Source organism: Pteronotus mesoamericanus, unplaced genomic scaffold, assembly GCF_021234165.1.
Source record: "Pteronotus mesoamericanus isolate MK-2021 breed Mesoamerican mustached bat unplaced genomic scaffold, CSHL_Meso_final contig_1201, whole genome shotgun sequence".
NCBI classification, from domain to species: Eukaryota; Metazoa; Chordata; class Mammalia; order Chiroptera; family Mormoopidae; genus Pteronotus; species Pteronotus mesoamericanus.
The window spans coordinates 734,069-761,009 of record NW_026555042.1 but is presented as its reverse complement, the minus strand read 5'-3'; the positions used below and the strand labels follow the sequence as shown (position 1 = coordinate 761,009).

At 61.0% G+C, this 26,941-nt stretch overlaps 1 protein-coding gene across 2 annotated transcripts; it reads left to right on the top strand.

Moving 5' to 3' along the window:
* Positions 1 to 1,901: 1,901 nt before the first annotated feature.
* PPP2R2D (protein phosphatase 2 regulatory subunit Bdelta) lies at positions 1,902 to 26,710 on the top strand. Of its 2 annotated transcripts, XM_054585044.1 has the most exons (10): positions 1,902 to 2,039; positions 2,132 to 2,224; positions 13,389 to 13,486; positions 15,545 to 15,710; positions 16,105 to 16,217; positions 18,734 to 18,911; positions 20,924 to 21,088; positions 22,667 to 22,836; positions 22,909 to 23,000; positions 26,033 to 26,703. In XM_054585044.1, exons 1-10 carry the CDS (start codon positions 2,033 to 2,035, stop codon positions 26,310 to 26,312), a joined length of 1,362 nt encoding a protein of 453 aa, XP_054441019.1. In that variant the 5' UTR covers positions 1,902 to 2,032; the 3' UTR covers positions 26,313 to 26,703. The 2 variants fall into 2 exon arrangements, with proteins under 2 accessions (XP_054441019.1, XP_054441023.1); XM_054585048.1 differs by lacking the exons at positions 1,902 to 2,039; positions 13,389 to 13,486; positions 15,545 to 15,710; positions 16,105 to 16,217 and having other exon boundaries at positions 2,143 to 2,224; positions 26,033 to 26,710.
* The last annotated feature ends 231 nt before the right edge of the window (positions 26,711 to 26,941 follow it).

The window sequence follows — 26,941 nt, the reverse complement described above, 5'->3', positions numbered from 1 at the left end:
CAGGGAGAAAAGGCGGCTGCGGGAGGCTCCCAGGAGGAGCAGAGGAAGGAGGATGCCAGGCAGACGGTGAAGGCAGCATGACCTGCGGGGAAGACACCTTGCAGGCGGAGGTCTCCCTGGCAAGGCTAACGTCCTTTACAAAGGGCTCCTTCTGCCCTTGGGTTGGTCTACAGAGCTTCTCCCGGGTCTGCTGTGTCTTAAACAGCCTAAAATAATCAGAATCCCAAAGTGGCGGATTTTGGGGTGGCGAACTCTGGTCCCCTGCACACAGACAATGGAGTATTACTCAGTGATAAAAAAAAATTTTTTTAATCAAACCACGAAAAGATATGGAGGAACCTTAAAAGCATATTACTAAGTGAAAAAAGCCAACTGTAAGACATGCTGGAAAAGGTAAAATCCTGGAGACAGTGAAAAGATCGGTGGCAGCCAGGAGCTGGGGGGCAGGAGGGGTGGAGCACAGAGGCCTTTTAAGGCCGTAAAAACACTCTGTGTGATATACAACTAGACACGTGCACGTCTCTATGGGACCCATCTATGACAACTCTGAGCCAGCTACTTATCTGAACTTGAAAATAATCCACCCTTGGTATCTTAAATGGTATCCAGTCACTGGAAGCTAAAGTCAAAGAATTTTTCTTTTAAAATATGCAAAGAACAACTGCGACTGCTTTCAAATTTTTCAGATACAAAGGACGGCAGCTAGCTATTTTCAAGAATACATCTGTTTTTTTTATTTTTTTTCTCTTATTGCTTGATTTTAGAGAGAGAGGAGAGGGGGAGAGAAAGAGAGAGATCGATTTGTTGTTCATTGGTTGCTCCTTGTCTGTGCTTCCACCAGGGATGGAACCCACAACCTCGGCGTAAGGGAAGGGCGTTCCAACCAACTGAGCGATCCGGCCCGGGCTGCCACTGTGGTTTTCTACGTTTCACTTTAAAGGTGGCTTACAGCCTAAACTAAAACTAATGATCTTGTCATCGCTTCAAAAGGCATCTCTAACACTCACTAAGGCGTTTGCAGTAGGGGAGTCCGATCCTTAACTCACTTTTCAACCGCTCGGGGCAGACTGGCAGGCTAGAAAGGGAGGCTGCAGCCCGTCTCCGCTCGGCGTCACAGCGGAGGGCTGAGCGCACTGCCTGCCGTTCCCCGGCTTTCTCCGCACGGCCCACTGCAGGCCGTCAGGGTCGGACCCCGCACCCCGCCGCGGCGCGCGACAGCCAGCGGTCTCTCCCGGCGCGCGGCGCGCAGCGGAGACGACCGCCCCTGTCCTCGCCGCCGGTCCTCCGGAAGCCCAGCGCCCCGGTGGCCGCTGCCTCTCCTCCGGGGCTCGGTCCTCGGCCCTCTTCCCCGTCCGCCCCTCTCGCGGTGAGCTCACCTAGTGTCTCAGGCTGCCATCAAGGACGAACACGGACGTCCCGAGGCTCGCACTGCGCCCGACTCGAAGGGGCCAGAGAGGACGCGCTCAGGCGCCGCGCGCTCCAGGTGCCAACCGAGCCGGCACGCCCCGCCCGCTCGCCCGTCGGAGCGCGCTCCCATTGGCCGAAGCGCTGGCTGGGGCGGGGCCGCTGGAGCCCTCCCGTAAACCCTGGAGAGGTGTGCGGCGGCCCACAGCGCCGCTAGCGGTTTTCAAGGAACCGCCGGGCCCGGGTTCACAGCCTGCAGGCCGTGGCGTCTCCTGGATGCCTGAAGCGCCCTCTTCCGGGCGCCCCGCGCCGCACGGGAGTGTTCGCGCAGGCGCAGTCGGCGCGGTCCGGCAGCCCCCGGCAGTCCCCGCGGCCCCAGGCCCCGCCCCCCGGCCCAGGGGAGATCCCGGCGGCCCCGCCCGCGGCCGCGGAGAGGGCGGGGGAATGACGTCATTGAACAGGGCGACGGGCATTGGGCGCCATTTTGAAAAGGGAAAAAAAAAATCCCTCCCCGGCGGCGGCGGCGGCGGCGGCAGCGGCAGCGGCCGGGCTGAGGTGCTGAGGCGGCAGCAGCGCGGGGCCGCCTGCTTCGTCCGCCGCCGCCTCGGCGCCCGCCGGCCGGCCGGCCATGGCAGGTGAGGGCCCGCGCGGGGGCGCGTGGCCGGGCCGGGGCAGGGGGCGCGGGCGGGCGGGGCCGCGCGGCCTGACGTGCCCGGTGTGTCCGCAGGAGCCGGAGGCGGCGGCTGCCCCGCGAGCGGCAACGACTTGCAGTGGTGCTTCTCGCAGGTGAAGGGGGCCATCGACGAGGACGTGGCGGAAGGTAAGACCGCGCCCTCCCGCGGCCCTCACCGCCCCGCCCGCGGCCCCGGCCCTCGGTCATCGGCCCCCGGTCTCCGGCCCCCGGGGTGGCGGCCGCGGCCGCCGGGAGCGTCCGCGCAGAGGTCCGAGCTGCAGCGCGCGGGGCAAGGTCATGGCGCTGCTCGCCCTCGGTCTTCCCGCCGCAGGGGGCTGCCTGGAGTCGCTGCGGAGCCCGGGGGCGCGGGCCCCCGGACGGGCCGGCGTCGCAGAGCGGCCGCCTGTGCCCTGCGGGGCTGGGGCGGGCGTCGGGCGCGGTTTCTCCACCGTCGTCCACTCCCGCTGCTTCTCTGGGGAACTTGGCCGTGTCCTCCTCACTGCGAGCCCCGGGGGCCTCCCCGAGCCGCCTGTCGGGGGCCCGCGGCGACGGGCCGCGCTCACCCGCACCCCTGCTGCGCCGCCCCGGGCGACCGGCCGCCGCGCGCGGTGCCCTCCTCCGCCCCCGGGACCCCGGCGCCCCGGGAGGAAGGGGCGCGGACGGGCGACGAGTCGGCCCCGCCGGCGGCCCGCGGCGGGCGGCGTCGGGAAGCGCGCTGTCCTCTGAGCGGGGCCGACGGGGCCGGCGCGGCTTCGAGGGAGCCGCGTGTGCGGGCTCGCTCTGCTCCGGGTCCGCGCGCGCGGCGGCCTCGGTCCTCCGTGGGGCCCGGCCCCTGTCGCCCTAGTTGGAGCCGTGAGGGTTGTCGATCGAAGCCGCTGCCAAAGCAGAAAAGTGGGGCCGTCGGCGACCAGCGACCGTTGCGCAGCGGGGAGGACGGGGCCCGCCAGGCCGCCGAGAGGGAGCGGGTAGCCGCGTCGGGACCGCAGCGTCGGGCTCAGGGCGGCCGGCGCGGCGCCGGGTCCGAGCTCTGCTCGGCTGAGGGCCCGCCCGGGGCCGGGAGTTGAGAGCAGGGGCCCCGCGGGCTGGGGCTTGTCGTTGCTCCGTGCGCAGCTCTGACCGCCTGGGGCTCGGAGGGCGCAGCCCCGGGTGAGACCCGGGCCTCGGAGGAGGAGGGCCTCGCGGGCGGGGCATCTCCCGGCCGTGGCAGGACAGCTGGGCCGCTGGCCAAGGCCTGGCCCCGGCCGCGCAGGTGGGAAGGGGCCCTCCTGCCCAGATGGGCGAGAGCCGCGGCCGGAGCACCAGGCGCGGCCGCCGGAGGCAGGGAGGGCGGCCGCTGGCTTATGCCTCCAAGTACCATATTCCCGACGGTGGTTGCTTTCTGGGAATTGTTGAGTGCGAGTTTTTCACGCAGGAGGCGTCACCCGGCCCCACTGCGTTCCCATGGAGAACTGCCCCGGCGAACGCCTGCGGTGTCCCTGTGTCGCCGCGGCCCGTTGCTTGTCCGCCTTCTGCAGAGCGTGAGCTTCTCAAGCTCGAGGGCTCCGTGCTGAACCCCCAGCCCAGCCCCTGGCAGAGGCCCCGCCCAGAAGGTCACCGCCGCCCCCAGCGGTGAGCATGGTGTCCCAGAGGCTGCTCCAGGCCGCCGGTGCCTGCCCGGGCCCCCAGCGCCATCCTCGCCATTGCTTTCCCGCTTCAGACGCGAAGCCCCCGCGCCGGGGCCAGCGGCTCGGGCAGCAGCCTGCACTCGGCAGAGCGGGCGTTTGCAGCCGGGCGCCTGGCTCCAGGGCCCGGGAGTGCGGTGCTGGTCAGTGATCGCCCGCGGCCCGTACTGCTGCCCCTGCTGGGGGAGGTGGCAGCCCGGCCCAGGGACGCTGGGTCCTAGAGCCCTGACCTCTCACCCTCGGGGACCGTAGGCGTGGTGCCTGAAAGCAGGCGGTGAGACCCTCCGGAAGGGATTGCCTGTCAGACCCTATGGCACTGGTGGTGGGGGCTGGGGAGCGGGCAGTCTGAGGTGCTTGGAGGGGAGGCTCAGGGAGGAGGAGCGAGTGCAGCGCCTGGTGTCGCGCAGGTGACGCGGGAGCTCTGGCGCCCGGCGGCTGGTGGTGACGCCGCTGCCTTCTTGCAGGGAGAGGTGGGTCCCTGGCCTTTGCACGGTGATTGCTTGGGCGGGAGGAGGGTTTTGTAAGGAACTGTCCCCTGCTTTCATGTGGCTTTTGCATAGCTTGATCGTATCTGGTTCCTTTCATCTCAGAATTTCTTGTTTTAAGTCTCTTGACTTTTTATGTGATGATTTTGTTTTAATCAGTATTTTAATCCATGGTCTGATCTGTTGCTTTAAATTAGAGATCTTTTTCTAGGGAAATAAAGCTAAAGAAGACGAAAGGCGTATCCGCGTAACTGCAGCCTGAGCCCCGGGCCCTGTGCAGGTGACCTGGGCACCGGAGCGACCTGGCGGGGCGGCGTTTCTGGGCGGTTCACAGAGACAGCGTGGAAGGAGGGGGGTTTGCTCTGGGGGAGGGTAACAGAAATCCAGGGCACTTGGGCATCAGGATGGGGAAGTTACTCTGTTCATCGAACACAAGGTAGACCTGATTCCAAAGGCGTTACAACGGGGGAAACGTGCTCCTCGGAATCAATGAGATACGGTAGTCGTGAACGTGGAACTCTTCTGTCGCAGCCGTTGTTCTTAGAGTAGGATGGTTGATCTTTTTCTTCATAGAAAATGGCATTCAGTATTTGTCATTGGGTTTTTTTTTCCCCTTACGTCAGGAAGGGACAAGGTGTCTGGTTGTTTGAATTGTTCCCAGTCTGATGTCTGCATTCCACTGTGGGATTTCCGTGTGCTTGACATTGATACTAACGCCTCAGGAAAGCATGTTCTGGGGAAGCCGTCCGAGGACAACGACCTGGTGCCTGCAGCTTAACCTGGGGGTTTCACACGGAGGTCCTGCCTTTGGGAATCAGACGTGCGTGGTTTCTTTAATGCGTTCGGCATGCTCGTTGAGCACAAGTTTCTTGTAACGTCTCTGAAATCAGGCTGCGTGTCACAAAGCTGGGCTGATATTAGTTGTATAACCACATTAAGTTTACAAGATTCATGGTAGTATTTTGATTTTAAAGATTTCACTTACTTATTTTGAGAGGGGGAGGGAGGGAGGGAGGGAGAGAAGCGTCTGTGTGTGGTTGCCTCTCACGCACCCCCAGCTGGGGACCCAGGCCTGTGCCCTGCCTCGGAATTGACCTGGTGACTGCGGCTCACAGGCCGCGGGCCCACTGAGCCGCGCCAGCCTGGGCTTGCTCCTTGGTTTTAAAAGTCTGTTGTTTCCAGGGGAAGCCCTGGGTTTGCAGTGTGTCTGCCAGTTATTGGTCAGTGGGGCCTCACTGAACCTTCGCTTACTCATGTAGAAATTGTGCCAGAAGATTTTTGTTAAGATCAAACAGTGTGGGGTGGTTTTGTAACACGTAGATTGTTGCAGATGTGGGGTACAGCTGTCAACTGACTCGTGTATTTTAAGGTGTTTTGTTGTAGCTATATTTAAGTATAAAAAGAGCAGTTTCTTGTTTTCTCCTGACCTCTCTCGAATCTCTCCGCATACCCAGGTCCCTCCCCGTGTGCTGGACCTCTGTTTTTTTCCATTATTTTCAGTGACACTTCTCATCCCTCCAATTTCGCTCATACCCTTTGCCACCTTAGAATATTCTTTCTGTGCTGTGTACCCTACCCCCGCTTCTACGTCCGCCTCAGAGCCCTCGCTCTGAAGCCCCGCCCACACCCCCCTCTCCACCCCTCCCCCCGGGTCTGCTTCAGGAGCCGACCTGCCTTGCACTCAGCACTCAGCTGCACAGTTGGCTGCGCGCTGCTGGCTGGTCCTCCCTTCCGTCACGTGGGTCAGGCTTTTCTCTTCGACTGGATGCGCAGCGGGCTGTGGAAACAAGTCCTGTTTCGAAGGGCTCACTAGCTCCGCGTCCATCCGCCAGGCTGCCTACCCCGCGTCGACGCCTCGGGCGGAACAGGCGCTGTCCCCCTGAGCGTTGCCAGGGCAGCTGGGGAGCCCCCGGGCGATGCAGGGGAGGCTCTGGCAAGCAGGCCGCACGGGGCCTGCCGACGGTCGCTGCCGCCGTCTCCCCAGGGAGTGGGCCTCAGCACGACCGGTGCGGGGCTGGCTCCCAGTGGGGTCCCGAGGGCTGCAGGTGCTGGGTGTTGGAGGAGAAACCCAGTTCCGGCCTCACGAAGCCCTCTGCTCAGCCAGACTGACAGGCAGGTGGGTCACTGGCACCGTCCCGAGAGCCGGGCTCGTGGTGAGAATGGAATAGAAGTGCCTGTACGGAGACGGCAGGGTGGGGACGGTGGGGGGCGGGGGGCGCTGTGTGCAGGCAGAGGAAGGGAGGGCAGGGGAGGGATTGTGCTAGCGGCAGGGGGCTGGTGTGGAGGCTGCAGCGAGCTTGCCGCCTGCTGGGAAGTCGGGCTGGGCAGGGGCCTGTGGGCAGGGCCGGGGTGTGGAACGGGGGCCTTGACTGCCGTGCTGAGGGCTCCGCATGGCGCCCCGAAGGGATTGTGGGAACAAGCTGTTAGGATTTCAGGCAGAGGGGCGGCACCCAGGGGCATTTTTCAGGGAGGCCACGCTGGCTGGGGGGAAGAAGAACGGGGCCGAAGTGCCGGCGAGGAAGTCGTGGCCGCAGCGACACAGGCTGGAGCCCGGGCCTGCTCTGCAGCGCAGCTCAGCCGGCTTGTTTGGAAAGGGCAGCAGGAAACCTCGCCGGCTTTGCCAGCCAGGCGTCTCTGTCGTCGCATCTGCTGAGCACAGCTCTGCCTTGGAGCAGGAAGCAGCCCGCAGCCCCGCTTAGGAATGGCGCCGCGGCGGGTCGGTGCCGTGGTTCACGGAGCGGCAGGGGTCAGACTGGGCCCTGGGCTGTAGCTGGCCAGCCCTGGCCAGACCAGCGGTCCTCAGCCTGGGTTCCCGAGAGGCCCCTTGAGCTTTTGTTCTCGTGGGTTACAGCTATTGATGTTTGTTATGTTTGACTCAAGAGGGAATAATTGAAAATATTTATTTCACTTAAAAATCATAACCTGTTACATGTCAGCATAACATTTTTAATGAAAACCAAGCCAAATGGATGAGAGTGGCGTTGTTTTGCACTTCACAAACCCTGTGAGCCCAGGGCCCAGTGGAAGACCCCTGGTTCTCAGACAGGCTTGTGCATTCCTTCCGTTGCTGTTGTCTGCGGGAAACACGTGAAGAAAATTTGGCCTCACCTTACGTGTAGTTAGCAAAGGAAGGGGCGCTGTAACAGCCCCTCCCACAGTTGCTGCTGTCCTTTAACAGCAGGACCGAACTAGAGGTGACAGCGTCCACAGCTGAGTTACACTCGGGAGCCTGACACTGGATCTGCGGGCTTTCTGTCTTGTTTGTGAAAATCCACAGTTCTGTCTTGTCCTTTGGCTGGATCTCGTGTTCCCGTGTGTGACTTGGTAGCGCCACACCTGGGTCGTGGGCAGTTTCCGTCCCTACACTGAGTTGCCAGGTGGGTTGAGCTTCAGCACCGACACCTGTGTGCGCTCCTCCCCCAGACGGTCCGGAGCCAGGGCGCCATGACTGCCCTGTGCGCGCGCGCCTGTACCGCCAGGGTGTTAAAGGCGCTCCTGCTAAGGCGAAGGGGTTGAGTAAACAGATGCTCTCGCTGTTCACTGGGAACACTCCCACGTGAGCCTGCTCCTACGTGGCCTGGGCCGCGGCTTGTGCCGAGGTGCCAGCAGGTGACCCGCTGTGGCTTTGCTTGTCCAGGCAGATGACGCACAGCAAAGATGGCAAGAGATGCGCGGGTTCCATGAAGAGAGTGAGACCTGCCGGGCCTCTGAGCGGTTCTCGGGGACGCCCGAGCGCCCACAGACCACGCGCTGGGACCTGCCGACTGCCCGAAGCGCGCCGGTCGCGGAGGACTGGCAGAGCAGGTCGCGGAGGACTGGCAGAGCAGGGCACGTTTCAGGATGAACTGTCCCCTCCCATCGTTCCTGGGTTTTGTTGCTCTTATTTCAAAATGCAAATGCAGAGCATTCATTAAAGGAAGCCAAATGGTGCAGATGCAGAAAGAGTAAAAGTGGAAGTTTCTCCTCGTTCTGCTGCTGTGCTGGAGTCTTCCCCAGACGTGCCCCACCTGAAGTGCCTGTTTATTTGTAGACCATTTCTTAGGCATTTATCTAATTTCATTTTTTTTTGTTTTTTTATTAAATTTTATTTTAAAATTTGGTTGGTGTGTAAGCAGTAATTCTTTTATTCCTTACAAACCATGAATCTTAGAAACACTGTTTTGCCACCTGCCGTCCTGCCTGTCCGGCCATTGACCCAGCGCCTGATGAGCTGTGTGCACACACAGCTCCCCCAGCCATCGCCGCCGCCCCTCGACATGGGAGGGCGCTGCCGACTCCATCTCACAAACGAGAGACGCTGGCTGTCGGGCTGAGTCGCTTGCCCAGAGTCCCAGAGCTGGTGGGCGCGAGGGTCCGGGTGTCAGTCCTCCTGTTGCAAGTCCAGGGCCGCCTTCGCTCCGTATTTCAGCCATGCTCCCTTCTTGCAAGGCTTTGATGGCTGCCGAGCAGTTCATCGTCCGGGTCGCCTCATTCCTCTAACAGGCCCCCTCGGGTCAGTTTCCAGTTTGTGCTGTTACTGCGGAGGCTGCAGCAGGGCCCGGCCCCTCCCTCCGCCCCGTCCGGGGGGCCCCCGGATTCCCAGGAGCACGCACGCTGTCAGAGGCCCCTGGTGCTCGCGCCCTGTGCCGCTGAGCTGAGCGGCCCTTCCAGGGCAGGCAGGGCGCACTCCCCCTTCCCCAGGAGGGCTCCTCCCCACTCGTGCTGAGAACGGCAGTCTTTTAAGTTTACCTATTTCAGTGGCAAATCCAGTATTGGAATTTGTATTTCCTTACTGGTTATGCCATTGAGATTTTTTTATGGACTCTATTTCTCTCATGAATTGTTGAATTATATCATTTTTCTACTGCTCTTTTTGAAAACCAAATTTTAAAAGCTCTTTCTGTTATGAATATTAATCTCTCTGAGTGTTTTTTATTATTAACCTTGAGTTTTAATTCTTGCCCCCATTTCATACACTCTCCTACCCGGAGTGCAGTCACGTTCACTGTTGGTGAGTCTTTGCTGAGAGGATTCACTTGTTGGCGTTGCCGCCGTCGGAAAGTGAGAAAAAGCCGAGACCTGCGTGGGGGTCGGCCCTGGTGCAGGAGCGGGGCGCACGGGGGTTCACAGCAGAATTCGACCTGAATTCTTGGAGTTTGGAAACTACGTGTTTCTAACCTTTTTTTAATTTACAGTGTTTGTAGTTACCGCGGCGGAGCTTTTCACTCTCGAACAGTAAGTGTGTTCCTGGGAAGCTGAAGCGAACAGCCATGCTCTGGGCCGGGCGACCGGTGTCGCTTCAAGTTTGATACAACTGGCTTGTGTACCGCGTCATAATCTCACCTATGTTGGGATTTCTCTCACTTCAAAATGTCTGTGAGTTTTTCACGCATGTTTAAATATTCTTTCTTGTGCTTATGTAGCCCAAGGAAGGCTGTCTGGGCTGCACGTGTTCCCACCGGATGCTAATGAAAGCCTTGCTTTTCTGACGTGGGGAACCACGTTTCAAGAGCACTTTCCAGGTAGAGGAGAGTCTCTCCCTTTTAATACCAAATTCCCTGCTTCATGACCTTTTTACATAGATGACAAAATGCTCTGTCCTCTTGCTCGTCCGAGTCTGAAATACCAAGGAGTGGCGCGTCCGCTGTCTGGGCAGGGGCCAGGAGGGGAGCTGGAGAGCAGGCCTTGCCGCGTAGGAGCAGTTAGCCGTCCAGGACTGAGGGCACCCGGAGCTCTGCCCTGTTCTGCTTTGTGGGGCGCCCACCCACCCCGCGGCTGCAGAAGGACCTGAACAGGAGCCCTGTGATGCAGGCTTGGGGGCGGGGGGTGGGGGTGCGCTTCCCTGGCCCGGGGACCCTGAGCACCGGCGTGCAGGACAGAGGGCCGGGCAGAGCCCAGGGACTGCTGGGTCGTGGCCGGGCCGGGGCCAAGGCGCAGCAGGGCGCCGGCACACGACTACGTGTGCTCGTGGCAGCAGGGGAGTTGCCACCGTCACTTCTGGCGTTTTCATCGTAGGGGAATCTGATTTTATGTTTTATTAATTTCATTCTATCTAGCCATCATTTGTAGAAAGTCAGCCTGGAGTGCTTCTAGGTTGTAGAGTCCATAGCTTAGAGCCCTGCTCAACATACCTCTTACTCCATCCCGTGCGGGCGGTTCCCGCTGCTTCTGTTTGGCGGAGGCACGTGGTTCGTCCTCTGTCCATTCATGCCTGGCTTCCTTTGCCTTTGGTGGCCTGCCCTAAAAACACATGGCGAGAAACGTGTTGTGTCCACAGCGCACTTAACATATTGCATTTACACAGACCACGTTTGTTTGTGTCTGGTAGGACGTGTGCGGCTTTTTCTGTCGTATAAATATGTAATATCCCAGAGCGCGGGATCATCGTAAACCATAGGGAGTGGGAATTGTATGTTTTACCTGACGTTCTTGTTAGACTTTCTTAGAGAGCAGTCTGAATATACTCGTGAACTCATGTTACAGGACTTTTTTTTAACTAATACCGCCCTCCCCCCTGCACCTGTGCCTCCTCAAAAAGAAAACACAGGGATCTGAGAGCCCTTAGAAGCCTTGGTGATGCCGGTGCCCGGTGGCCGCGTGAGTGCTGTTCGTTACGAAAGCAGGGTTTTTCTGGAGACGATGGTAATTGCCTGTTTTTCACATACTGAGTCCCTGTGTCTTTAGTGTTGTTTTCTTTTTTGAAAGATTTTATCTATTTTTGGAGAGGGGGAAGGGAGAGAAACATCAATGGGGAGGTCGCCTCTCGAGCTCCCCGACACTGGGGGCCTGGCCCGCGACCTAGGCCTGGGCCCTGACGGGGAATCAAACCGGCGCCCCTGTGGTTCGCAGGCCGGCGCCCCGTCCCCCAGGCCGCGAGCTCAGGCCGCGGCACGAGTGTCCCCTGGCGTCGGGCCAGCGCTGTGCCGTTTTCCGCCGCACTGCCCCTCTTTCCTCCGCCGGCCTTCTGGGCTTTGGGCGTCCCCTTGCCTCTGAGCTGGCCCTCAGCTGTGGCCTCACGTTTTAGGTGGAGCCATGTTGGGCCCTCGGGCCCTTTGTGTGTACGTGGGCTCTTCAGCCGACGGCTGCCCCAGGCGGTTCTCCTCTTCAAGGACCCCGTGTGGTGACCCCTGCAGCCTCCTCTCCAGGGCTTCGTCGCTTTGGAGAGGGACCCTGGTGTGGGGGGGACGACCGACTTTCGGCACCGAGGACCCCAGAGCAGGAGTCGCCCTGCGCTCCCACCGGCCAGCCTGGGGCGAGCCTGGGGGCCTGGCAGTTCCACACGGACCTGGTCGGTCCCCGCTCCCCCGGCCCGGCTCCTCGTTGCCTTGCGGACGGGCAGGCCCCTTGGGTGCCCCGCGGCCGCCTGGGTGGGGCTGGGGCTGGCGGCCGCACCATCGCAGGGGCTGAGGGGGCCGCTCAGGGCCGCCCGGCGCTCTCCGTGGGGTCCCCGTGGGGGTGGCGGGGGCATGGCCCAGGCGTTGGGTCCTTGCGCTGCGCGCGGTACTTTCAGGCGCCGGCCTGGTGCCTGCAGCCGCTGTCGCACGTGTGCTGTGGGCAGCAGCCTCGTTTGTAAAGGACTGTGTATCAGACTGAGTTCATGTTGGTCATTTACATTTTATTGGCTTTATAATTTTGTTAGTACTTAGTTTGCATATTTATTTTTATTTTAGAGCTCTTCTAAAATACAGAGGGTATTTCTAATTTTAGGTTTATACATATTACGTAGCTTAATGAAAATAGTTTTTCACCCCTGACGGCCATGGGAGTTTTTGTTTTAAAAGATTTAGTGCATTTTAATTACGTTTGACAACCACCGCCAGCTGGAGCGCCATTACTTAGGTCGCACGGCCCGGCCCCGGGTGCGAGTTGACATAGATTTTGTCCCTTTCGGTCCAGTTCAGGATATTTCGGTCTCATGTAAGCAAAATAGGTTGCCTTGAGAAATTTAGTTTAAAAACTGACCCATCTAACAAGAAGCCTAATTTTTTTCCCAAGTAGAACTAAAGATTCTTTTTTAAAGAAAAAATCCCAGGCAGCAGAGTCCAGTGGAAGTCCGCATGCGGGGCCAGTGCGGCGAGAAGGCACGTCGCAGTTCTCTGATGAGAACGTTTGTGCAGACCCCTAGGTGCTGGCTCACACTGCGCCCACTGCGTCGGGGGCCCCTCGAGCAGCTTCCGCGTGGGGTCTGTCTCCGAGCCGTGAGGACGCGCGTGACCGCCGTCGGCAGCGTGTCTTCGAGCCACAGGCTGGCGTGGCTCTGCAGCCCAGGGGGCCGTTCTCATTTGCCTGTGGACACGCCCTTGGAGCTGGCGCCCCAGCTGCGGCGCCATCAGCAGTGAACGGGTCCTTCCTCAGAGCGGCCACAGAGGTGGCAGGGGTCGCGGCCCCTCAGGAGTCCACGCCCACACCAGGTCCTGGTTCAGTGGGCGCCGGGGCAGGGTCTCAGGCAACGCTGCTCCCTCCAGAGTCGGGGAGGAGGGGGTATTTCTTGCTTCAGTGTCATGTCATAAATTCAGATCCTGTCCCTCTAACTCAGGCATTAGACTTAGGACACCTAAGGAGTATCCAGCCCTTGGCCTTGTTCTCTGGGTCCCCATGAAGCCGATGTCCAGGGTGTGTGTCCTGACAGTGTCCGAAGTCTTGGGGACCTGCCCCGCAGTGTCTCGCTGGGCAGTCACATCGCTATTGTCAGCGGCGATGACTTGGTCCGGACGAAGGGGCAGAACTTGTACTGCCTCTAATTCCGTTCTGTGCAGAAGCGGCCAAAGTCCCTGCGTGGGAGTGACAGAGTCTCAGTGAGTGTCCTGCAGCAGCCTGGTTTAGTTAAAGGCGATAGTCGGCATGCGTTATAAATTGTGCCGCGGTCTCCTAGGACTGTTTCTTTTTCTTTTCGGTATTTCCTGCATTTCTGCCTCTGTCCTTGTGGGGAGACAACCCAGTCTAGATCAGCCCTGGTGCACAGGTCGCTGGAGCGGAACCCGTGGATCCGCGGGCGCTCGTTGGTTCTGGGCCCAGAGCCCAGAAGGCGCTGCTTGGTGATGGCAGGTTTCCCATGAAAGTCTGACTTTATCCAGGGGAAGGTTTTATATGTCTTCCCCTTTGGACTCTTTTTATTGATTTTTGATGTTCACTTTGCCTTCTCTCGCAGCGATGATCTGGTAAATTGCTTCTGTATTTTATCGACAGCTGACATCATCTCAACTGTTGAATTTAATTACTCCGGAGATCTTCTTGCAACAGGAGACAAGGGTGGCAGAGTTGTTATTTTTCAGCGGGAACAAGAGGTCAGTAATTTACAACCCACACGCCCAGAGACATGCGGGAGCCTTCTTGGGTGCTTACAAGGAGAAAAGCAGGGCTGTCTCCTCCATCTCGGAGGCCCCTCTAACCAGGCAGTCTTTTCTTCCAGAACCATGTCTGGGTGGTCTGTGCGCAGCACACACTGTCAGGCCGTAGAGCCCCAGTCGGTGCCCTCGCCTCTAGGGGAGGGGGAGGGTCCTTGCCCTGCCCACAGGCAGACACGGGGTTGGGAGGGTCAGATGGAAGAGGGTGCAGGGGCTGCGTTGTTTGTTCTCAGCCTGGAATTCATCAGAGGGGCTGTCCACAAACTCCCTTCACCAACCCCAGCCTGTGGCCCGGGACCCTGTCGGGGTGGGGGTGTCTGGCCCCTCTTCCTCCTCGCCCCCGGAGGGTGGTGCTGTGGGTGCAGGAAAGGAACGCGTCCTCTGAGCCCAGGCCCAGGAGGGCCCACAGGTGAGTCTCACTCACCGGTGCCAGTCGTAGGTCAGGCCCCTTCGGGGCGGCTAGGGAGAGAACCCCTCATTTCTGGCTCGGCGTGGAGGGCGCGGGAGCGGCCTGGCCTCGGCCGCCCCTTCGCCCCCAGGCGCTCACCGGCAACCAGGAGAGTGCCGGGGCGGAGCGGGTCCCGTGCCCTGCCGCTTCTCGGGCCGGGCCGGGCCCCCCCGCCCCGCCCGCAGACTGGGCTCGCTTTTCCCCACGGGCGCACGACAAGGCCCCCTTGGCCCTCCTGTCTGTTTCCTGGCCGATCGGTCACCTCCCGGCTCTGATCTCTAAGGGTCTGTGGCAAAGCTTGGGGGTGCAGGCTCCTGAGCCCTTGTTCTCTCCCAGGGAAGGCTCTGGGGCACACGTGCTGCCGGGGGGCGTCGGGCCGCCCTGGCTTCCGACGGAAGGGCCAGTTGCCTGGTAAATGCGGACGGTCCACAGGGCGCCAGCATCTCCTTGCTCAAATGTATCTGCTGAGCTCTAGTTTTCATTGTGGCCATGTAAATTTGAAAAGGTTTTACACGCTAACTCTCTGATTCGGGTGGTGAGAATTCTTTTGTGAGTGTTATATACATACAGTCATCCCTCCTCAGTCTTGGCAGGACCGTGGCCAGCCCGGTAAGCTCCCGGTGGAGCTCGTCTGGGCGCCGCGAGCCGAGGCTCACGCAGCTGGCTTTTCCGTTACGGCCCTGATGCCTCATTGTGCTGGTTTCAGGTGTTCAACAGCGAGTAGACTTTCAGATACCCAAAAACATCCAATTATTTCACTCATTAAGAGCAAGGACTGACAAAATACGGGTCTCCTTTATTTTTAGTTATGAAATATTTAATGTTTTATAGAAAACAGCATTGTCCACAAATGAAGACTTCAGAGACGAACATAACTGTGCGTGTGAACCCACCACCCAGATCCCACTTGTCTTTAGAGGGAAGAAAGGCCTCGGTGTGGGGCTGGCACCCTGCCGTCCCCCGGGGCTGGTCGTTGCTCTGTGACAGCGGCCACCTTCCCGAGCCTGGGTTCTGCTCGTGCCGCAGCGCATGGCGTTGTTCTGTGTGCTGGGGGCTGGCAGGGGAGGCCTCGGGTGGCAGGTCTCTGAGGGGTCTCCCCCGCCGCTTGTGTCGCAGCTGCTGAGCGGCGCCCGGGGAACGGCGGGCCCCTCCCGCTGGCGGCCAGGCCCCTCCCTGCGGCGGGCAGGCTCTGCCTGGTCACTTCCGTGGTCCCGCTCTCGCAGCACCCCCCCTCCCACCCCCGTCCCGGGGTGGGGAGCGTCAGCCCGGCCAGCAGCTGCAGCAGGCGCCCGGCTGTCCTGGGACCCTGGCGGGTGACAGCAGAGGGGCTGGGCAGCGTCTTTCTTACGGTTGCGTTGACTCAGGAGCTTAATGTTGAGCGTCATCTGTGGGGCTGTTTGTTGACTTGGGGTTTTGGGTTTTTTTTTGTTTTTGTTTTTTTTTTTTGAACTTTTAAAGATGTGTGCGGTCACTTGATGTTCATATTGGTTGTACTAACATTTTTCCTGCAATGTGCTTGTTCATTAAAACAGTTTCATGTTTCCTTGCAGAATAAAAGCCGTCCTCATTCTAGGGGAGAATATAATGTTTACAGTACCTTTCAAAGTCATGAACCAGAGTTTGACTATTTGAAAAGTCTAGAAATTGAGGAAAAGATTAATAAAATTAGGTGGCTACCACAACAGAATGCTGCTCATTTTCTACTCTCTACGAATGGTAAGAGCTTTTGTTTTTAATGGCTGTTTGCTTTAGAATTTTAATTTTCTGTGTGTAGGTTCCTTTTTATTTTAACCTGTTTCAGAAGTTATTTCTGCTTTAAACTTTGGCGGGGGGAGGGTGCTCACTCACTAGGAAGCAAGTGATGGGCTGACACAGCCTGCACACACGCGCCCGCTCTGTCCCGCGGCGCCCACTCACAGGGGGAGGAAGCCCCGCAGGCGAATGAAGCGCCCACGGCGCCCCCCGGGGGGCAGCTCTGGCGTCCTGCTCGCGCAGGTGACGGGCCTGCGCCGCGGTCAGAAACCCGCGGAGCACTCTAGTGTAGCTCCCAGCCAGGAGCAGCACGGTGTGGTTTTTCCTCTAATATGGAGAGTGAGGTTTTTATTTTCAGATAAAACTATTAAGTTATGGAAAATAAGTGAACGGGATAAAAGAGCAGAAGGCTATAACCTGAAAGACGAAGACGGACGACCTCGAGACCCGTTTAGGATCACAGCGCTGCGGGTATGCGCTCGTTCCCTCACACTCTCGGTTCTTCCCGTTCGGTGGTTGGCGGTGACGCCCACGTCGGCTGTGGGCGGCCTCCTTGGTTCAGAAAGTTATGTGTGATACTGCGGTCATTACGTGTATACACGTGTTAGAAACGGGATTTTTCATATTCACACAAGAGCAAAAGTTACACTTTATCTTCAGAAAATGCGTACAAGAGAAAGGCTCCCGCAGAACCCACAGCAGGAGTCTTTGCACGTGTACGGACTGCCTGTCACTGTGCAGGGGCCGGATGGCACGTGGGAGGGCTGACCGCCGGGAGGAGCGCAGGACACCGCCCGGGCGCAGAGCGCCGGGCGCAGGCTGAAAGCGGAGCTCCAGGCCACGGAGGCGCATCTGTGGTGGCCAGAGGCGGACCTCCTCTGAGCCGACCGAGGCGGGGCTGAGCGCTTCAGAACCCTTGCCTGTCGGCCTTGAGCGCCGCTGCCGTTTTAGGGGGCTGCGTTCTCCACTCCCTCTGCCGTGTCCCTGGCACGGTGTGCCATAGCCGTGTTTCATCAGTTCTGGTACTTAGGGTTTTTTCACATTGTTAGTGTGGATGGAACTGAATAAAACGTCAAGTCTCAATGTCTTGTACTTGGCCTGCTGGTGCTTACCGTGGATGGCACCCTAAATGTGGCAAGGGAGGTAGACCACGCACCTTGTGGCCAGGCGGGCCTCCCCGTGGGGACGGGAAGCGCCGCTGTGGGCACAGAGGGCCGCCGGCGCGGCCACCCGGGTGTGGGAGGCGGGGCGCGCCCAGGGGGGCGGGGGCGGGTGAGCGTGGCCGAGGAGCCACGCAGGGTGGGACGGTCACCTGGAGACCGCTCGGGTCGGGGGCGTCGCCCTGTTCCCGGGGGGGCTGAGAGCAGGCAGCTGTGTGCCGTACCCCAACGGAGTCTGTGGGGCCCTGATTGGAAACGAGCGGCGGTCCCTACGGTGACTGCGGGCGCCCCGGCCGCTGCTTTCACGTCCGCGGCTCGTGGTGGCGTGGGAGGTGTGTCAGTGACCGTGACACCAGGCCTCGGCCACTGCACGTGGCCACTCCCGTAACCCGCCGCCCTGAAGGAGAGCAGCGGCATGGCGCCGGCCAGTGCGCGGCCCCGCCTCCTGCCCCGGCCTGTCCCCAGCGCTCTGCCCTCCCCCTGGGCCTGCCGCCCCCGGGCCTGTGGGGGGGCCGCCTCGGTGCCCCTCGAGGCTGCTTGTGTGGGTGTGGCCTGACTAAAAGTGGGGGCACTGGTGGCCCGTGAAGCACGTGAGGAGAGCGCTGTCCCCGGAGCTGCTCTGATCTCTCGCAGGGTGAGGTCGGAAGTCGCAGGCCGGGCAGCCGCCCTGACTCCCCTGCGAGTTCAGGGCTGTGCCCGAGTCCCTGACTCCCTCGCTGACGGTTCACGGTGGACTCGCAGGCTGTCCAGCCCGACCTGGGTTAGAGAGAGAGAACCGTTGCGCTTCGTAAAATGTCGTTCTCCTGAATCGTTGTAGCGTCAGAAGGGACGGGTAACCGTGCCCGGTGGCCCTGTGCCCCGACGGGGGGCAGGTGAGCCGGGGGCAGGCGGCCCTGTCCCGAGCCGCGGAGGCTGGCACCGCGCCAGGGGAGGCTGTGTGGGGTCGGTGCGCAGCGGGCTGGAGTGAGGGGAGGCTTTCTGTGCGCATCTCCCCAAGAATTTTGGCCAGAGAAGATTGAATTGAGAGATTTCCTCCTGGTCGTCTTAGGCATTCCCTTTTGGGTTTGAATTACAAAAAGAATACAATCACACATCTTCTGTTTCCGTTTTAAAGTCCCTCCTTTTCGCTGGGTGTCCGCGGTGTTGGACGTTTCCCTTCGGTCGCAGGTGCACCCTGTCGCCCACAGCAGCGCCTCCCCACCCCCGGGCGGTGACCCTTGCTCTCGTCCTCACAGGCTCTCTTCCCCAGTTTCTGTGTGGGTGTCCTGTCCCCAGGAAGCCTTCGCCGGCCTCAGCTGCTCGTCCCAGAGCCGCGGGGTCTGACCCCTTTTAAAAACCTCTTACTGGAGCAAACGCCTCTGCCGCTTTAGTGAGCAGCCCCGTGAACACACGAGCGGCCAGCGCCAGGCTGAGTGAGGGGCCTGCCCAGGGCCCCTCCTGTGCGCCCTCCAGCCCCGCGCCCTCCCCGCTCACCCTGCGCGCGGGGCAGTGGCCACCTGTGGAGGCAGAGGGGAGGTCGGGCCCCCGGCTGCCGGGGTGGGGCAGATGGGGCGGGTCCGCCTGAGCCCCGGGCGGCTTGTGGCCGCGGGGACGGAGGGGACAGCGACCCCACATTGTGAGGCCTCAGGGCCCTGGAGGCAGCTGGTTTAGGTGCCAGGTCAGCCTTCTCTTCCACGAGGCAGTGGCAGCCAGGAGGGGCAGCCCGGGCATTACCTGTGCAGAGCGGTCACCCGGGGATGGAGGTCTGTCCCTTCTGTTTTCTACTCTGTGCTCTGACTGCGCACTGCTGTGATCTTGTTTTGAATTCCTGTTTCCTTCCGTTTTTAGGTCCCAATATTGAAGCCCATGGACCTCATGGTAGAAGCAAGCCCACGACGAATTTTTGCAAACGCTCACACATACCATATCAATTCTATTTCTGTAAACAGTGATCATGAAACGTATCTTTCTGCAGATGACCTGAGGATTAACCTGTGGCACTTAGCGGTCACAGACAGAAGCTTCAGTATCCTTCGCCAGGCAGGGCCGCCTCCGGGCTTGCCCTCCGACAAAGAGCTCTCTGTGCGGGCGTCTGTCCTTGCTGCCCCGGAGCCTGGGGTGGGTGTCCCAAACCACGCAGCTCGCCTGCGGGAGGGGCTCCCCCTGCGGGGCAGAGCTAAGTCCCCCGCCTTCCTGGTTGACAAGGGGGCGGTTTTAAGTAGTGAGCACAGGAGAGGGCCAGGTTGCCCCGCCCGCCCCCCCCCCAGCCCCCGGCTAAATTCGGTAATAGGAAATACTGGCCTTGGTTAGAGTGATGTCTAATTACCCAACCCAAGAGCCCACTGATCATGGACGAGTTCTGTTTTAGAAGATGCACTATTTAAGGAATAATCAAACTTTCATCTTTAAGTGATATATGCTATTATTCTTAGAGTAAAAATCTAAATATTACTGGCTACTCCCACATTTTTAAAGGTGCTGGTTTCTCCAGAAAATGGGGGGCCTGTGAAACGTACGCACCAAGTGGCGTCAGGCAGATCTCTCCGCGCTGCGGAGCCCCGGCCGGCCGACTGGGGTGACGCCGGGACCGGGGGGCGGGGGCCCGCCCACGCTCTCACCCGGGGGAATCTCGTGAGAGGGAGTGGAAGCGACTGTAGCTCGAGCACCTCACGTGCAGCTCTGTCAGCGGCCGCCCCCAACTGGACTCAGTGGCGCAGTCCCCTGGGGCCGCGGCGGGGCCGTCGGAGGAGCCCTCTGGCCCCCCGTGCCCGTCTGGCCCCCCACGCTCTTCCTTCTCCAACCGGGCGAAGCTTCCCGGGGCGTGATGCCTGCGTGTGCCTCTGCCCCCGTGTCCCCTTCGTTCCCCTTTGAACCTCCGATTCTCAGTCCCTCTTCTCTCTGAGTAAAACTGGAGCGATACAGAGGGAGGGAGAGTCTCCCTTCGTGCAGCCCTGCAGAGCGCGCCCGTGGCGAGGCGTCTGGCTGCGCGCAAGTGCCCATTTTAAAAACACCAGCTCGCCCCCCGCACGGTGATGGTGCAGGTCCCAGTGGCCGGGAGGGTCGGCAGGCCCAAGGCCAGCTCAGTGCCCGCGGCATCCCGCCGCCGGCCTCTGTGAGCCACTCATCCTCTGTGAGCCACTCGTCCTCGGCCAAGTCGAGGCTCTAGAACAGGCCCCTTGGGTTGTAGCAAAGGAAAAGAGGGCGGCACAGCTCCTGGCCCGCTGCCCGGGGCAGCGCGGCCCCCCGCCATGCGCCTCATTGTGTTATAGCGGCTTGTGACCACCTTCCCGCGTCGGCAGGCGTGCGGACTTCTCACTGCGGGACTCGTAGTACAAGCGGTCCTTTGTTTTATGTGCTGCTCATTGGAGCCGTGGATTCCTATTAGGTTGATATCCATTTTTGTGAGTATTTCTTTACTGCCCTTTGTCATTTTTTTCTCCTCCTGGAAGCTCGCCTTTTTCCCCTAAAGAGCTGTGAGAACTCTTAACACCTAAAGGGCTTGTTTCTGCGGTCCTGTCTTTCATTGCTTTTTGGAAAACTGGTCCCACATCCATGCCTCAGACGCCCTTCCCTGTGCCGAGACGAGAGAACAAATACTGCCTCACACATAGTTGCCTCTGTGACCACTTTCAAAAGACCTATCTGCTCGCATGACAGAGATGGGGACAGGGGGTCCTCGAGGGATCTGGGAACACGCGAGTGGGGTTATTCCTGGGTGAGCGTGGGCTTGCGTGCAGGCGGGTGCTCACTCCCCTCACCTGCGCCTTCGGAGCCGGGCAGCCTGTACGGAGGCCCCTCAGGACGTCCACGGTGGCAGCGCTGCAAGTGTGCGCGCGCGCATGCGCATCCCCTGGCCCGTCACCCTGGCCTGGTGAGGGTGTCGGCGCGGGCCCTCTTACCAGAGCGGGCGCACCGGGAGACCTGCGTGTAACTGCCCGGCCTGGAGCTTATCTCCGGTCCCCGCCGTGGGGGCGGCCCCGCCCCGTGGCTCGCGGACTGGCTGCACCACCCGGCTCTCTGCCTTAACCGCACCCGCAGACATTGTGGATATCAAGCCCGCGAACATGGAGGAGCTGACGGAGGTAATCACCGCAGCCGAGTTCCACCCGCACCAGTGCAACGTGCTTGTGTACAGCAGCAGCAAGGGCACCATCCGCCTGTGCGACATGCGCTCCTCCGCCCTGTGCGACCGGCACTCGAAGTGTAAGTGCCGCCAGCTGGAGTGGCTCCTTCAGCCCTGCATCCAGACGCGGGGCTGGGCACAGAGGCCACGGGCGCTCCTCTCGCCCCCACACCCAGCGGCCACCTCGGCCACACTGGTCGTGGGCTGTTGCTGCAAAGCAGGGGCCATAAGGCCTGCTTCCCGGAGGCACTGCAGGGCGCGGCCAGCGCATGTCCGCTCCGCCCAGAGTCCCGACGTGTCGGCAACCGGGCCTGGCCAGCAGCCGAGAGCCGCGGGCTGCCTCCGCCCTGGGCCCGCGTTGCTGGGATGCATGTGCCCTGGGGCCCACCTCTGCCATCAGGCTGCGCTGGACTGGTGGCCAGTCCTTGGGAAAGCCTGGCACCCTGACTTTCCTTCTAGGTCAGGAGAGTGCGGTTTCGTTTCCTCTTCGCCGGTAGGTGGGCCCCACTTTATAGAAATTAGCGTGCGTGTCAGGGGCGTGATGTATACTGCGGAGACGTCACTGGCGGGTGCCGACGCACCCGGAAAGCCGTCCTGCTTGAGCCGGTGCCTAGACGTGCACTCTGGGCGGTCAGGAGGCACAGGCCGGCGTTGGTGTGCGGCCCCGCCCTGCTTTGCGCTGTGTCCTGGAGGCTGAAGGGTGTGCAGGGCCCGTGCTCCTCGTGGAGCCCTGCGGGGAGGGTGAGCTGCGGGCCGCCGGGCCTCCGTCTCCAGGGCGCGCCTGTGGTGCACGGTGTCAGCTCCAGGGTTGGTTTTGCCAGCAAAGTGATGTTTGAATAAGTGCTTGGTATTGCCACCAGCTTGCTTAAAATTCACATACAGAGCTAGCAAACGTACAGATTCCCTTTTTAAAAAATTATTTTGAAGGCAGCTATAACTGAAAAGCCCTGCCGACCTCCTTGCCCAGGGCTCGGGGGCAGGGCACGGCCTCCACAGTGCGCGGATGGAAGGCCGTGGACTGGCTACTGCGAGAGTGGAACTCGGGGCCAGGCAGGTCTGCCAAGGAGGAGGAAGGCCTTCCTGCAAGTAACAGCCCCGCCTTGTCAGAAGACCCTGGCCCTTGAGCAGTGAAGCCGACCTCCCGGCAGGTGGGCGTGCAGGCCAGTGGAGCCGGGCCGCACTGTGCCCAGGTGGAGGCGGTGGTCACGCAGCCGGGGTGGGGCGTGTCCGCAGCGGCCCCGAGTGCAGCGCCTGCGTCCTCCTAGGGTGCCACTGCTCTCTGCCAACGGCGGGGCCAGGGCCCAGTGCCACAAGGACACAGGGGCCTGTGCAACGATGGCCTGGACAGGGTGCCGGCCCAGGACCCACGCCGGGGGGTCCCGGGGGCTTTTCCAGGCAGCTGTGGAGGCCTTGCCCACGGAGACGCTGGCCCGAGTCCGGCGCTGTGGGGCTCGCGCTGCGGATGCCGTCCCTCACCGCCCGCCAGCACCGTGGGGCCTGCCTGGGCGCTCTGGGCGCAGCCGTCAAGGCCAGGAGCGCGTGGAGGCTGGGCGCTGGAGCCGCGCCCCCCGGAGTGTCGGGGGGCTCCTTCCGGCAGGGGGGTCGCGGCGATTGGTTGTCTGGTTTCTAAACAGAAGCCAAAACATTGTGTTTTTTAGTTTTTGAAGAACCTGAAGATCCCAGCAGTCGGTCTTTCTTCTCAGAAATTATCTCCTCCATCTCCGACGTGAAGTTCAGTCACAGCGGTCGGTACATGATGACCCGGGACTACCTGTCAGTGAAGGTCTGGGACCTCAACATGGAGAGCCGGCCCGTCGAGAGCCACCAGGTGAGACTCCTGGGCAGCGGCGCGCCGCCCCGCACGCCCGGCGCTCCCTAACCGCCCTGTGGTCTCGTTAAGGTCCACGAGTACCTTCGGAGCAAGCTCTGCTCTCTGTACGAAAACGACTGCATCTTCGACAAGTTCGAGTGCTGCTGGAACGGCACGGACAGGTGAGCCTGCGTCGCACCTGGGCGCCACCCACACTCACCCCTTCGGTCCCCTCGGTCCCGGCACGCAGCTCCCAGGGACAGACAGGGAGCTGGGCGCGCTGCATGGGGACAGTGGCGGCGTGGCGTCTCAGACCGTGTGTGTGTCGGTGACAGCCCCGGGGAGGGAACCAGGGTGCCCGAGCGATGTCCCCTTGCTCATAGCTCCTTCAGGGGTTAGACAGGAAGCTCAGTGCTAGGTTTACATTGGCGGTTTTTAAATGCTGAATGAACGGTAACTTCTTCTTTTTCACTCTCCAAGCTGAGTGAAGAGGAAGTGGGGAGGCCCCTTGCTCGTAAGTGTGCGGGCGGCCGCGGCCCAGGCTGCCTTTGCTGCTGGAGGGAAGCAGGGGCTATGGGTCGTCGCTTGGACAGAGAGGTGGCGGCCAGGGCGGCCCCCCGAGTGGATTCATAGCGAGACAGTTCTGGCACCTGGACGGTTTATTTTGTGCACGTCCTTCAGATACGGCGACAGTGCTGAGCCGCGTCTGTCACGTCACACGAACGCCCCTGTCCCAGACGGTGGCAGGGTGCAGCCTCGCGCATCTCTAACAGCTCTGCGTGGCACAGCCCTCCCGGGAGGAAGGGGCTGGGGGGCGGGCGAGCTGAGGAGCCCCCTGCACAGACGCCGGGGATGGCGCCTTGACACCCCCACCACCTCACGCTCAGCCGGGCTCGCGGGGGGACAGACCTCCCAAGGGCCGGGGCGCCAGGACCCCGCTGCCCCAGCCCGCACAGCCCGGGAGCGGGACCGCCAGCGGGGCCCTGAAACGGGGCCCGCGTGGTCGCAGGAAGGCTCCATCTGCGCTCGGGCACTGTCCCAGGGGGACCCATCAGAAGCCTTGGCTGCAGTGGGCGATGATCCGGAGGCTCGGGACCCCGGCCTGCCCCCCTCGCAGTGACGAGTCTGTCTGCACTGGCTGCGCGTCTGTCCCGAGGGCACGGTGTGCAGGGCGTCTGCAGGAGCAGCCAGCCTCGGGTCGGGCCGTGCACCCGCCGGCAGACCGCCGTGCCTGCCCTCGGTGTCTGACGGGCAGTGGCTGAGGACACAGGACCCCTGGGTCTGCATGGCCCCCCAGCCCCACGGGAGTGACGCAAGGGGCCCGGGCAGGCGCAGCCGCACTGGCAGTGGGCCACTTCACAGCAGCGCCCACGGGGCTTTCCCAGGGCACGGCGAGCCAGCCCGCACTCGGCCCCTGCCGGCCCAGCCCTGGCCAGCGGGCCCGGCGGGCAGCACTCGAGCGCCATGCGGGCAGCCCCGGGGTGGAGCGCCTCTGCGGGGGCGCGCCCCAGCGGCAGGCGGTACCGGCGTGCTCTGGCGGGAACACCGCGCCGCCGGGAGGACCCACGCCAGCCGAGACCGCGGGACCTCCCTCCAAGAACACAGGCCGTGCGGTCCAGCAGCACAGGACAGACAACAGCGATGCCGGGAGTGTTGGGGCTGAAGGAAGGAGCCGAACCTGAACAGGCGCCACCAGAGGAGCCTGGCCTACGAGACGGCAGGAACCTCAGCAGAGCTTGTCAGAGTGACTGAGCTGCAGCGGAACGTCCCGTGGGAAGTGAAGCGCAGGCCCCCGCAGCGGCTCAGGGAACTCAGGCAGCCACCTGCCCGGGCCTGTGCTTGGGGGCCTGTGTGGCGTTGGGGTCTCCGACAGCGGGGTCTGAGAACACGCGACTCTTTGGGGCATAGCAAGCACAGGGTGGGGCACCTCGATTTCGAGTGATTATGCCGCAGGGGACACAGTGGCATTTAACTGTCAGCTTGTGGGTACATGGGCACTTCCATTCTTTTTCCTTTTTGGTACATCTGAACTGATGCAAAATCCATTGAAATCACCTGTTCAAGGAACCTCCAGAAGCTTTCCAGTAGTGTTGACGTGTTCCTTGTTCTCACAACACTCCCCTGCTTTTTTGCCTGGAAGCTTCCATTTGGGGGTGGGGTGAAGGGCAGGGCCCCTGTCCCTGGGCCAGGCTGCGAGCGGCCCTGCCTCGTGGGAGCCAGCAGCCCAGCAGGGAGCCCATGGACGCCCGCCTACATCTGGCCGCATGCCCACAGCCACGCGAAGCCCAAGTAGCTGGGTACGAGCTTTCTCCCAAGTGGCTCTTTCTCGAGTGCAGCGTACACGGGGTTAATCAGACACTGACCTAGGCGCCCACAACCTGGACCAGCCCTGACCCGTGTAAATGAACGGGGGCTTCCCTCTCATGGCGCCCTGCACGTCGGGGGGCCAGAGGACGTGGGCATCGGAGCAGAAGCGGGGAGAAGTGGCGAAGGCTGTGGTCTCGTCCGCCAGGAGGAACCGGGCTGTGTGGCCCACCCGTCCCAGGCAGAGCTGGGCTCCTCCTGCAGCCAGGGCTCCAGTCGCGGCCGTGTCTGCTGCCAGTCAGCACTCTGCGCTCGTTCTAGACAGGCCAGAGGTCTGCACCAGTGCCACAGAAGCGCAGTGCGGGAGGCGTGACTGCCTGGAGGCCGTCAGAACTGATCTGGAGCAAAGGCACACTCACCTGGGGTTCGCTGCAAAGTGAGCCTCCGTCTCCCACACGTCTCCTGGCGACCGTCCCTGACCTTGTTTACTTGCTGCTTCATGTGAAAAGACTTTGAAATTAATGACTTTATAACTGCATTCTTTGGTCCTCTGTAAAAGACGCTACAGCGACATTAGACTAGTGTCTGTTGAATGTGCACATGAGTATCAACTTTGAATCACTGACACAGCACAGAAGTCAGGCTTGAAAATAAATCACCCTGTTGCTCATGACCAGGACAGGTGATACTTAGAGGGTATTTTTACCTTTTTTGAAAATATGTCTATGTAATTAAAAAGCACGAACCCATTGCTTTTTACTCTGTAATACTTGTTTTCGCTGACGTGATCCATCTGCTCCGCGCGTTTCCCCCCGGCCATGGTTGCGCTGTCTCGTCTCCGAGACTTGCTCTGTGCTGTGGTGCCGCGCTGTGCCTGCTGGCTCACCTGCCCCTCTCTCTGTTTGAACAGTGCGATCATGACGGGGTCCTACAACAACTTCTTCAGAATGTTTGACAGAAACACACGGAGGGACGTGACGCTGGAAGCTTCCAGAGAGAACAGCAAGCCTCGTGCCAGTCTGAAGCCGCGGAGAGTATGTCCAGGTGGGAAGCGGAAGAAGGACGAGATCAGCGTGGACAGTCTGGACTTCAACAAGAAGATTCTACACACGGCTTGGCACCCTGCCGACAACATCATCGCTGTGGCGGCCACCAACAACCTGTACATATTTCAGGACAAGGTCAACTAGGCAGCGCGAGGCGGCGTCTCGTCTTGCATGGACGACTAAGCCGGCCGCTCCTGTCGGGGGAGGGGTGCCCTCCCTGTCCGGGAGCGCAGGGGCGCGCCGTTCCCGCCCGGACAGGAGCCCACACGCACACGGCCGGGGGACCACGGGAGTCGCTGCACGTGCGACGTGCCTGCTCGGGGCAGACTGATGGACAGAGCTCAGTAAAGGCCATTACTCACAATAAATGTATTTATTTAAACCTGAGCCGTCCTTTCCCGTTTATAGACCAAAAAATGAACACCCAGCGGGACACTTGATCCCTGTCTCTCGTCCCTCTGCTGGCTGACTGGGCTCTCAGGGGCAACTGTGCCGACCTCCCGGGGCCACCGCCAAGCAGGCTCGGGCAGCCGGACCCCCGCACACCTGTATCTTCCGTCACGCCTCGGGGCGTGGCCACCCAATAAAGGCCACGCATTGTCCCAAGTGTTTTTAATCCAGACCTCAGGATCGCCTTTTTCTTTGAGCACGTGTGAGGAAATTACACAGAATTGCGCTTCAGCGTAGCTAGAACGCTTGTCCCTTGTTGGCGGGGTGGGGGCCCTGTGCAGCGCTGCGCGTGCCTGTCCCTGACCCCTGGCTGTGCTTGTTTC

Excerpts from the sequence above, each read along its gene's own strand:
- PPP2R2D (XM_054585044.1), top strand. Across the intron at positions 15,711-16,104 it reads TTTTCTACTCTCTACGAATG|ATAAAACTATTAAGTTATGG; the intron begins GTAAGAGCTTTT and ends TTTTATTTTCAG. Across the intron at positions 18,912-20,923 it reads GGTCACAGACAGAAGCTTCA|ACATTGTGGATATCAAGCCC; the intron begins GTATCCTTCGCC and ends CCGCACCCGCAG.